The sequence below is a fragment of the Periplaneta americana genome, chromosome 7 (assembly GCF_040183065.1).
Source record: "Periplaneta americana isolate PAMFEO1 chromosome 7, P.americana_PAMFEO1_priV1, whole genome shotgun sequence".
In the NCBI taxonomy this organism is placed as follows: Eukaryota; Metazoa; Arthropoda; class Insecta; order Blattodea; family Blattidae; genus Periplaneta; species Periplaneta americana.
Genome location: NC_091123.1, coordinates 151,912,725 through 151,925,056, shown reverse-complemented (window position 1 = coordinate 151,925,056; position 12,332 = coordinate 151,912,725). Strand labels below are relative to the sequence as shown.

The window sequence follows — 12,332 nt, the reverse complement described above, 5'->3', positions numbered from 1 at the left end:
CCAAAGTCCACGTGAAATTATAAAAATTTCGCCATGATTCTAATGAATGCTACAGTATGTAAGCTAGACGTAACGAAAACTTTAGGTAGTCTGAAGGAAGGCTGTAATGAGATGTTCTACTGTTTTCCTAAACCTACTAATACTAAATTCGTAAGACATGACCAAACACGTTAAGCCATAACTTTGTTATTCTATATAATACAATACTAGTTTTCCTATCTGATTCTAAAGCTACAATCCAGGCCACCAATTCAACTACATACCCTAAAAGCGAAAAAATTAAAGAAATCCATTGCATGGTAAAACAGATTCAAAATTTAAATAAGAATGTAGTTTTCCAATGGATCCCCACCCACTGTGAACTGAGTGGTAATGAGAAAGCTGATATGTTAGCCAAGAAAGGAACTAAAATAACATAAAAATAAACTACAAATTTTCATAAGAATCTAGTAAAAGAATTATAAAAAGGAGAGTGAACTCCAACCATCACAATAATTCAGTAGTGGAACACCAAAATTCAAGATGAAAAAATTCATTGAAAGATTTAAACTTAAATCCTAATCTAGCTCGAAAATCTGCTGTAGCCATGTTCAGCTATTGGTCACGGTTGCCTCAGTAAACATCTTCATCAATCGGCTTATTGACTTCTCCTAAATGCTTATTATGCATAAAGGAAGAGAATATTGACATGTAACACCTAGAAATTGCGAATCTCTCGAAAATTTTGTAGATCTTACATCCAAATATTGAGAAGCAAGAAGAAAGATAACTTCACTGTTAAATCTTGAGCATTAGATACATACACACACAACGTACAATACAAATTATAGGTCTTTTTTTGCACTAAAACAAACTATAGATTACCAAATTGCACATATGGGACTATCGCTAAGTTTGTAATAATGTAATGTCTCAAAATGTAATTATGTCTTATTTGTAATTCTACAGGTGTTAATATTTCTAATATTTAATTACCAGTACTAACTTGCTAGAAATGGTAATGACTAAGAAAAGGAAACACGAGTCATTAACTGAATTCAACAATTGATTGATTCCTCCCTTTTCTCCTCCTAAAATCGATGATTTGTGTGTACAAAGAACATTAACAAAAACTGTTGTTACAATAGTAACTTTCGTATTCATGAGCTCCAAAATAAATAAATAAATAAATTTAAAATTTACGGAACTGGGGAAAATGAAGTTTTTGTAAGACTACTACCTCCCCTTTAATAAACGCATGTATGAACATGGACCTTCATATTTCTTGTATTACCTAACCCAGAGGTTCCCGAACTTTCTGAAGGTACTTGTCTACCCTTGCGAGAAAAATTTGCTATTTTTATCCAATTTTTAAAAACTCTTTTTTCCCCTTATTACTAGACACAAAATCAAGGATTGTCGCACATAATAATCACCTCAAATAATTTGGGGGGCAATTTTTTAAATCAAAAACAAATGTATATTTTAGTCCTTGGCCCACAGCTTTTATGTTAGAACAAAATTTCTTTCACGTCTTACTCATAAAAGAGCACAGAATAAGCTTTGAAAACAAATTTTCTCTATCTTATCCCATTAAGGAAAAATGTCATTTTATTTTATTTTTTTAAATTTCAAATATAAAACTAAAAATTTAAGATCTTGAAGTTTTAAATTAACTTTAAGTAGTAGGACAATGTTTGTATAGTTCGGTACTTAGATACATTAATCAGCATCATTTTGGTGCAAGATTGATGAAAATATCTCTATTCTAAGTGCATTTTGTGTTAACATTAGTGCTGTAAAATGCTGTAAAACTGGACATGGAGAAAAATCATCTACATCCTGAGAGTATGAAAAACCAAACACAGCTCCCTGACTGTACCAAAAAGTAATACATTGAACTCTACCATCAAATTCGAATTGCTATTACAGAAAAATTATATAAAATTGACAGAATGTGGTGGATTGACACTTGCAGAACTGCACTTTCAGTTTAAAGAAAGGGCATTTCCGATCATTGAAAATTCAGCAAATTAATTAACCAAACATCATAGGCAAAACTGATATTTTTTAATATTTGGGAGTTCGAGCTTTCAGATGACAAAAAAAAAAAAAAAAAAAAAAAAAAAAAAAAAAAAAAAAAAAAAAAAAAAACAAGATAAATTACAAATTAAATGTAGGTAAGTACCTGAAGGCACAACCCACTTTTGGGAAACATCTGTTTACGACCCTCCCCTTACCCTATCAGTACTGAATCAAATTTTAAAAATGTAAATCCCTGAAAAATCAAATATATTGAAAATTTTACTAAAAACCAGTGGATACCATCAAACTTCTACAAGACAAGAAACTGTAATATGCAAAGCTATTTTCCAGTACTCTTTTAGGATTCTTAAATGAACCTTCCTTGCTAATATATCTTCAATATACTTAAAACAAGGCCAAGATGTTAACCCTTAAGCAGTTGCACTTAACCACCCCACCCACTTAAACCGTTATCTTGAGTATGCGAATTCAGATTTCAAAATTTTTTTATGGTTATTGTTGCCTTACCAATTCCATTAAAGGTACTGAAAGTTTCAGAAATACAGGTTTACTGAATATGTAGTTATGAGCTCCATAATATCTGACTGGGGTGTTCACAACACCATGCATGACTACTTAAGGGTTAATGCAGTAACAGTGCGACATAAAATCGACAAATTTGTAAACTAACTTGATTTTCAGCAGTCACTTGACAAAAAGAAATTTCATTTATCTCAGTGTATTAAAGAGCTCATGAAAATTTACAATACGATACAACAAATAGAGTGGGTCTTTTTGGCCATGCAATAAAGTTCGCACAATTTTAAATAACAGTTTTTTTAACATTTTCTGGGGGGGGGGGGGGGATCAAAACAATTACGATAGTCACAGATACAGATGGATAATAAATCCCTTTTTAGACAGTTGCATTCAACTACATATGAAATTAAAATATATATATTAAGGGAAGACTCACCGAAATACGTATCTACTGATGGAATGTTGGAACTATACCTTTTTCGAAGAGTAATTTTGAATCAAAAGAATGCAAGAATAACTCGAGCTAGCACAAGAAGCTCTTACATTTTATAGTGTTTTAAAACTTTTATTTATGCAAAATAGTTTCGACTCTACGATTCTCATCAAAACAAAAATGAGACTCCTTAAAATTCAAACTGATTTGAAATATTAGTGTATGTATGTATGTATGTGTATTGAATATAGAGTTCAGATTTTAGAAGCTACTTACTCAAAGCAGGCACATTTATTGCATTATTTTTTACTTCATTACTGAAACATTATTTTTATATTTATGTTCAACATTGCTTATGTTTCTAAATACAACATAAATGTATGTTAATAAGGCGTCTTTTGTTTTATTTTGTAAATCAACTTGCAATCCCACTCAGCACTTTACAGGATTCCATCTAGGAGACTCACCAGCAACCACTGACCTAACCCTTCACAACAGTTGATACCACAGTCTAGTATATAAATATACAGTAACGAAGCTCAATACATAGTAAATATGCATCACATAGATAGTTGCTGACCACTAGGATTGCTAATATCGCCTCATTACAGACAATGCGAAATAGTACCAGCACAGTCTATTGTTCTTAGCACCCTCACAACTCAAGCTTCGTGACTGTATATACTAGACTGTGTTGATACTATGGGATCTGCTACTGGAGATAAATGACAGCTGTAAGCAGTATGGAATGATAAATGCAAACAAGACGAAGACCATGATTATAAGAAAAATAAAGATGGTAAAATGAGTCAATAGAACAAGTGGACAGCTTCAAATACTTGGGATGTACTGTAAGTGGTAACATGAGCTGCTGCCAGGAAGTCAAAAGAGAGATAGTAATGGCAAAGAAAGCTTTTAACAGAAAAAGGAACATCTTCAGCAAATCTTCAGAAAAAAGAACTAAGGAAGAAACTAGTGAAGTGTTTTGTGGAGTATGGCATTGTATGGGGGCAGAAACACAGACAGACTGACGAAGTGAACAGAAAAGACTGGAAGCATTTTAAATCTTGTGAGAAGAATGAAACACGTGAAATGGACAGACAAAATAAAAATGAAGATGTGCTAGTAAGAGTGGGTGAAAAAAGAATAATGCTAAAATGATCAGGAGGAGAAGAAGAAATTGGTTTGATCACTGGCTAAGAAACTGCCTACTGAAGGATGAACTGGAAAAAATGGACAGAATAAGATATCAGAAATATCAGATGACAAGACTATATTAAGATATACAGATCGTAAGCAGAGACAAAGAAATCTGAATAGAGGAAAGATTGGAGAATGCTGGGTTTGCAGTGAATGACCAGCCTTTGGGCAGAAAACCATGAATGAACAGTGAGGTAAGTTTAACACGATTATACAGGTAATTTTTTACTTAGAATTATTGTATGGAATATACTCCCCCAACTTTATTAAATACTTTTAAAACACTTAAAAATTTAACTGTGTATGAATTGAGGAAGTACTGCATATTCTATATGTACACAGAAATGTAAGTGTTCTGAAAGCAAGATTGATTATATCTATCCGTTGCTTACTGTTAGGGAATTCCAATCAATGTGGCAGGAATATTTTAGTGGAAGCATTTGTTATTATTAGCATATGCTGTAACATCAACCATAAAAGCAGCTACATCAATAGTTAAATATTACATAACTTTGCAAGAAGAAAGGAAGACACATCAAGTGTTAAAATACACAAAAGGTACCACTTTTCCTGCAATTACTATGCTACTCATTTCATGCCTGCGAACATACCATTCAAAAATATTCAATTTTTGTAACTTGTGATTTGCGTACCTTTGATCAACACTTTTAGTTGGATATGAAGTAGACTTCTTACTTTCATATAGTGTACAAAGCACATTATTTTGTTTCTTGCAAATGAACCCCATGGCCACTACACTCAAGATGTATTGTTTATATTTGTCATGCAATTCATATAGAAACAAACTAGCATGTAGACAATAAACAAAAATGCATTATTTTACTGTAGGCTACTACAACAGCTTATTTAGCAATTAACAGGTTTAACACTAAAATTTTAACAATTCAAGTTACAACAAATCAATTAAAAATTAAGTCAGTGAATACATAAAATTGTACCCCACATATAGCAACACACTATGTTAACCAATGCATTTTTACAAGTAATAAAAATGTAATTTCACAGAAAGCAGAATCACAGCACATCAGTATTCTGCTTATTTACATCTTCTTCCAAATATATTCTAGATTATCTGTCAAGTTCTTGAAATTAATGCATTAACTCTATTGTTTAAGAGTAAGAAAACTAATGTAAACCCAAATATTCGTGATTTTAAAAGAACTAAATAATTTCACTCAACTTCTAAGTAGTGATTAAGTGGTAAAAGTAACTTTTACATTGTCTAATATACAATTGGTCACTTCAATGTTGAAAGCAAGTTCAAAAGAAAAAGAGGAAATGGTGAGAAACCAGAATTTTTCTTATCTATATATTTTAAAATTAGAGAAATTACTTGAAATAACTTCATATATTTGTACAATATATTCTTCGAGAAAGAGCATCCTGTCTACATCATAATGAAGTAGTCCAGAAACCCTCAATTATAAATTGAAGTGAAAACCTATAATACAAGGATATTAAAGTAAATGCCTGCTAATATGCAAGAAAACCAGGCTATGTATTCAGAATTCAGTTAGATCAGAATTTAAAAAAAGTCTCGAACTTTACAACTGTCAATGTTGTTGTTGTTATCTAATGCCGGGCTTTGACAACTAAGCCATTAGCGTTCTTGCTCTCCAATATTTCTGTGGTGGATCCATCAGTTAGAACTTCACAGGTTTGTAGATATCTTCAGTCATTTCTTCTTCTTTGTTGCATAGAGGGCAATTTGGATTTGTGTAAATTCCTATTTTATTCAAGTGTTTGGCCAAATAAGCGTGTTCTGTAAGCAGTCTGAATTTTGCTACTGCAGATTTACGTGAGATTTCCGAAATAATTTGTTTTTTTTTTAATTAAAATGCTCCATTTTTTATCTTTGGCTTGGGTACATAGTGCTTGGTTTTGCTTGATTTTATATTTATTTTTAATTAGTCTTTTGATGGATGTAAAAGATAGGCTTGTATTTGTATTCTGAATTAAATTGGATCCTTTTTTTGGCAAGAAAGTCAGCAGTTTCATTTCCAGCAATTCCGCAATGTGCAGGTATCCATTGCAATTGAATTATTTTCTGTAGTTTTTGAAGTTGTTGGATCATTTTGTGACATTCTTTAATTTGGATTAACATCATCTTACATGAACTTATTGCATATAATGCTGCTTTAGAATCGGAGAGAATGACAGTATTTTGAAATTTATCTATTCTGTACAGTAGGTGTTGGAGTGAGATATGAATAGCCATTATTTCCACATCAAAATTTGTTGTATGATATCCTGCTGGTTGATAAAATGAGAATAACGCACACGTAATTCCTGATCCGGAGTTGTTATCGATAGTAGACCCATCTGTGTAGATGTGTAACCATTCTTCTGGTGGGTATCTATTGTTCACAGCTTCTAATGCTAGCGCTTTTAGTACAGGTTTGGAAATTTCAGATTTTGTAACTGGTTCTTCTAAATCTAGTTGAATGTTAATTGGTTCGAAGGTTAGAGGATTTTCTCTGCTTAAAATGTTTTCTTTAGATTTAGGGAGATTCAATTCTGTTTTTATTTCCGTGACTTTGGACAGGAAACTTGTTTGTGTTTTCAACTTGGTTGGTTGTAACAGTCTTTTCCCCCCATTTTGTTGTTGTTAGCCGCAGCATTTTTTCATGATGCATTAGTGCCTGCTCCTCTAGAGTGAGATATAGGTTTGAAATGTGGATTTCAAGATTCTGAAAGTGCTTTTCAGTAGTCTATATTCATTATTTGAAGCACGATTTCTTTTTTAAACTTTATACGATTCTAATCTCGATTACTTTTTTCATAAATAGATTTTTTTATACTGAAATTACTGAATTCCTACTGGACTTCACTAATGTGCAATATGCGAAAGGATTTTGGAAATACATTGTAACTGATAATGCAAGACAAACTTATCTGATATTTGATAATTATAAAACGATTAAAAGGAAATAATTATGAAATTTTTAGTTAAAGCAAAAAACGTTTTGTCAAATATGCTTTATGTAACAAACTTCCTCCAGATTTTTCAGTTTTCACAAATTTAACAATTAAAAGGTATCAATGTAGCTGGAAGCAGTCTCGGTTCTGTTTCCCTCCCTCCTACACCAGACCACAGATACCAGTATGAATGTTCAAGTGCACAGCACAACAGTACATGCATAGTGAAATGCAATTATGCCCTATGCTTCTGCATAAACAATACTTGCATTGAAATTTGCACCAAAGTTTGTAAAAAAGAGACAGCTCATGAACTACAATACTTCTACTATCTGAATAGATACGGTAGTGTGTACAAACATTTCAAAACAACCTGCAGCACCATGTCACTTTTTCCATCTTCTTAACAGTCAATTTGAAATGGCTAGTTCAAAGTAATTAATGAGAATCTTTGAAGAATGCATGTTTTAGTACAAAAACTTTTACAATAAGATGGTTACTGAAAATTCCATTCCGAGTAAGAATTTCGTGATACATTTTTGCAAAGGTGTTAGAAAAGTAAAAAAATTATCAAGTGCCTTGCATAATTTGACATCTGAACAAAAAATATTTTAGAAATCATACGAATGAAATTGCACCAGCACGTGCATATCTACAAAGAATTTCGTGTTCATTTACTGGAATGATTGAATTTAAATATACGCATTAACAGATTCGTGAGAAGTATGAAGGGAAAATGGATTACACTGCATAAAATACGTATCATATTTTAACATCTAGAAAGTAATTATTTCATATCCACTGCAAGTGAATAAAAGGAATAGGACAGACATATCTTAACAGTATGAAACTCACTTCATTATACTTCTAACATTGACATGGTGCTGGAATTTAACATAATATAACTTATAAACAGTAGAATAATTTTAAAATTAAATATATATGTTAATTTTAAAATTCTGTTTAACATTAATTCTACAAAGCCATGTGAGGACATCTCTGAGCATTACAATTGTCAAGAATAAATAATCAATTGCGAAGCATGACGTTTAATGAGCAACATAGTAATTATATCCCTTTTCATGCAACTTAGTTCATGAGATTGCGACTTTCTAAACTCCCAACACAACAGCCATTTCCGCGTAACATTACAACTATGTAACATTGCTTAAGACTTAACCGCTGTTAGTTATGGTAAGTTAAATATTACCTGCGTGTAGATAAAATATTGCAGTCACGAAGAAGATAAGATGTACCCTATGAACTAAGTAGCGTGAAAAGCATTATAGTGATACTATTTTACATTACTACGGTTTCTCGAAATTAATTTACTATTAATCTATTTGAATAGACATTTAAATCTCAAATGTGGCGTTTTGTGAACCAAACTATGGATTGATAAAAGCAATTTTTAAATACGTAAGCAAGGAACACACCAAAAGATAACAGGAAGTTTACATAGTATTTACAATACAGAGTATACATAAAGTGTTTCTCAAAGATAGTACACGAGGTACAAACTTAGAGTTTGTGCAATCCAAGAAACTGCTACGTATTTATGTTCAAATACCCACAACATTAGCAAAAAAGGGCTACTGTTTACACACAAGGAAAAATGTGGAATAACGCATATCCAAACCCAAGGCACCCAACAAGCCACAAATTAAATAAACTGATTTTCTCGAATTACTTTTACTTTACATTAATCAAAATTATTTTGAAACAACCTTCAGGACTAGACAAAAGCTTTAAATTTTCCCTTACAATTCTCATGAACAGCACAAACTCTACTAATTCAACTTGCTTAATACTGTCTAATAGAAGTTCTACAATTTATGTACTCTCTGCATAAAACAAGGCAAAAATGGAAACAAGTCACATTTTATTTAGTTAATACTTATTCCGTGTAACTTACTTGTAACACTAACAAACAAATAACATGAAATGAAGCCTTGAATGAAGAAGTAATTCTTGGGAAATAACCGTATTTGAAGTTGCAAAGAGTATGTCCAAAGTCTGAGTATTTTGTTTCATAACAGATCCTCATGACTCACAAGAGCGTGCTATTACCCATGAATTTCCTTTCGAGATTCAGAATTCTTCACTAATTTAGATACGAACAGCCATAAATTTCAACTCAACTAATATAAATCTTACAGCCATTTCATCCACCACTATAGCAGACTACTGTAACAAAATGTAAATTAATTGTCATCTTTCCTCGTTTGTGCTGCTACAACAAGACTATGATGAGCTACTTCCCACAACTGGGCTCCAAGTGCTTGGAATATAGGGTTTACGAGTTTCAGAACTTACCTCTAAAGGAATGAAATGCGTTTCTCTTAAGCGAACAAATCTGAAACTTCAATCTATATTCAGAATCTGAAAATTAAGCCACCCGTAAACAAGTATTGCAGCCTCCAAAAACAGAGCATTTCCTTCCTTTAAGGTACCCTTCTCCAAGCTCATGTCGCTAAGTTGTGACTGAGAGTTGGTGGGGCATGCCTGTGGCTGCCACAATGCCCTACCTTCATAATTCACTTGACCATCTCCGTCGATGTCTGCTTCCCGGATCATTTCATCGACTTCCTCATCAGTCAGCTTTTCTCCCAGGTTAGTCATGACGTGCCTCAGCTCTGCCGCACTGATAAAACCGTTACCGTCCTTATCGAAAACTCGGAAGGCCTCTCTGATCTCCTCCTCACTGTCTGTGTCTTTCATTTTTCTCGCCATCATTGTGAGGAATTCGGGGAAGTCGATTGTACCGTTACCTTAAAGTAGGAATTAAAAATGGAAAGCACACCAAATAACACACACAATTATCCATTAATTTTGAATTAAGTTCAGTCTATTTCAAAGACAATTACAATGGTACCTTCATAACCGGTAACAGACTAGTACAAATCGCAAATACCAAACAGTGAAAGTTTATACCTAGTGATAACCGTATTCACTTTTGTGAAGTGAATGTGATCAGCATGTGTAAACATACTACTAAAAAGTCAAGATCTTTAATTTTTTCTCTATTCAAGAAAGACATTTGTAGACATTTATCTCAAAATATATGGAGGGGGGGGGGAAGTTTAATGAAGCAGAAGGATCTAGCGTATCTACTACTAACTGAAATCATAGGATATACTGTAAAATCAGAATGACTTTCACTATACCTTCCTAATACGCTATTTCGCTACAACACACGAATAAAATTATGCTTAAGAATTTCCAAAAGAAACTACCTACTATGAAAGCCTAGTACTAAATTTCACTGTAAACATACCATCAGCATCTACTTCATTAATCATGTCTTGAAGCTCAGCTTCTGTAGGATTCTGGCCTAGTGATCTCATAACGGTTCCCAACTCCTTAGTTGTGATTGTACCATCACCATCCTTGTCGAACAAGGAAAACGCTTCCTTGAATTCAGCAATCTGCTCCTCAGTCAGCTGATCAGCCTTTCAGTCAAAGAAACAAAATTTTAAGTGTTACAAACGCATGTAATTTAAAATATGAATTAGACATAGCCTATTATTCGTATTATCATCAAAAAGGGCGCCAAGTCAATAACTTGATAAAATAATGTGAATATGTATTTATATTTTACTTGCGAATATTCACTTTTACATAAAATGTCTTTTGAATGTGGTAACAATATTCTTACCCGTATAAAATGAAAGTGCTTTTGTCCTGGAGTTTGTGTAGACTACTATAAATAAAAGACCGGTAGGCATTTTAACTGTACCTAATCTGGTAATTTCAAATTATAATTAGGCACATGACTTCAAATATCGTACCAACAATTTCGCAACTTTCAGTTAATAACATGCTCAAAATACATTAGTCTAATTAACAGCGGAATTTATGGTATTTAATAGGCCTAAGGGTGCCGGCCTAAATGAATTTTCAATCGCTACCAAGTATAAATTATGGATATAAATTCAATAAAGTCGTATATAATGACTTGACATCTCAATTTGGAGGAAAATAGAATGTAAGGTTATCAAATGAATCACTGCCAAATATTGAAAATTCAATTTCAAATTACGCATACAAAACATCACCAAACGAAAGTTATGAACTGTCAAAATTATTCACAAGCATTAATAGATGGTAGTTTTGCTTACTTTAATTGCACGAACAGTATCTTTCGTATTTTCAAATAGAAACTATTTCATGTTGATTAAGCTAGCCTATATACATAGCTACACTTTCTACTACTACATCACGTTCCATGAATAGGCTAAACCTGCCTACCGGTGTTTTCACAGAAACCTAAAATAAACTGTACATATTAACACGTTTACTGTATGCAGTATTTTACCTTTTCTTACGATTTCACAGCTTATTTTAAAATTGCAACAACATGACCTCCGATTGCTATCAATGAAGCTAGACGCATACGATAATATTAGAGGGTCAGAATAATTTAATGGATAATCAAAACATGAAAATAATAGCCGATTATCGTTATAAGATCTATAAACAATGATTTCATTCACAGGATGGTAATTTTCACAGACTTACCATTGTTGATACGTCCCGGATAGCACTACCTTCTAAATATTCCCGGCACCACTATCACCGCCACAACGAACTTGCCGAGCGCTGACACGAAATACTTCGAATAATGGAAGGTCCTTCAGCTACACCAAATAGTATAACTCCGCGAGAACAATTATTTACACATAAAAAAATGCACACGCTGATCAAAATATGTCCAACTGAAAACAGTATTTACAGGAAAATCAAATATGTTCATATGTTTCACCTATGCAACCAACGTTCTAGCGAATTCGAACTCAGATCGCGGATTAAGTTTACATGCGCAAGTGAATGGGCTTTATAGGTGCAGGGTGCGGTCTTGTTTACAAGACTTCCTTGTCGGCTCGTCTAACGTCGAAACTAAGCCCTCCTCTGATTGGCTGGTACACACCTGCAATGCGTCAAGCACTGGTGTGTACAGTTGGTGAGCTGTAGATTCAGACCGGCGCTTTGCGCCGACCAGACAAGATAGGAAGAAGAGTTTGGGCGGAGTCTTTAGGATTTGCCGACTTGGCGGAGGGAAAGACATTCCAAAATATTACTGCAGAACAATATTCGAATTTCATTTTCCAATGTTGCAGATTGTTACACATTGCATACTATTCAAAATAATTTCCATTGAGATAGAGATTTTATTGAACGGATCAAAACGCAGCGATGGATTTTAGTTAAATCG

General features: G+C 33.1%; 1 protein-coding gene across 1 annotated transcript in view; it reads right to left on the bottom strand.

The window, feature by feature from the left end:
• LOC138703604 (calmodulin) overlaps positions 1-12,032 on the bottom strand; it is a 28,029-nt gene extending 15,997 nt beyond the window's left edge. Inside the window, exons 1-3 of the mRNA XM_069831633.1 lie at positions 11,639-12,032; positions 10,395-10,569; positions 9,646-9,888 (exon numbers count right to left, since the gene is read on the bottom strand). Coding sequence (XP_069687734.1) covers positions 9,646-9,888; positions 10,395-10,569; positions 11,639-11,641 — 421 coding nt within the window. The 5' untranslated portion in view covers positions 11,642-12,032. The remainder of the gene's footprint in view (positions 1-9,645; positions 9,889-10,394; positions 10,570-11,638) is intronic.
• Between the last annotated feature and the right edge of the window lie 300 nt (positions 12,033-12,332).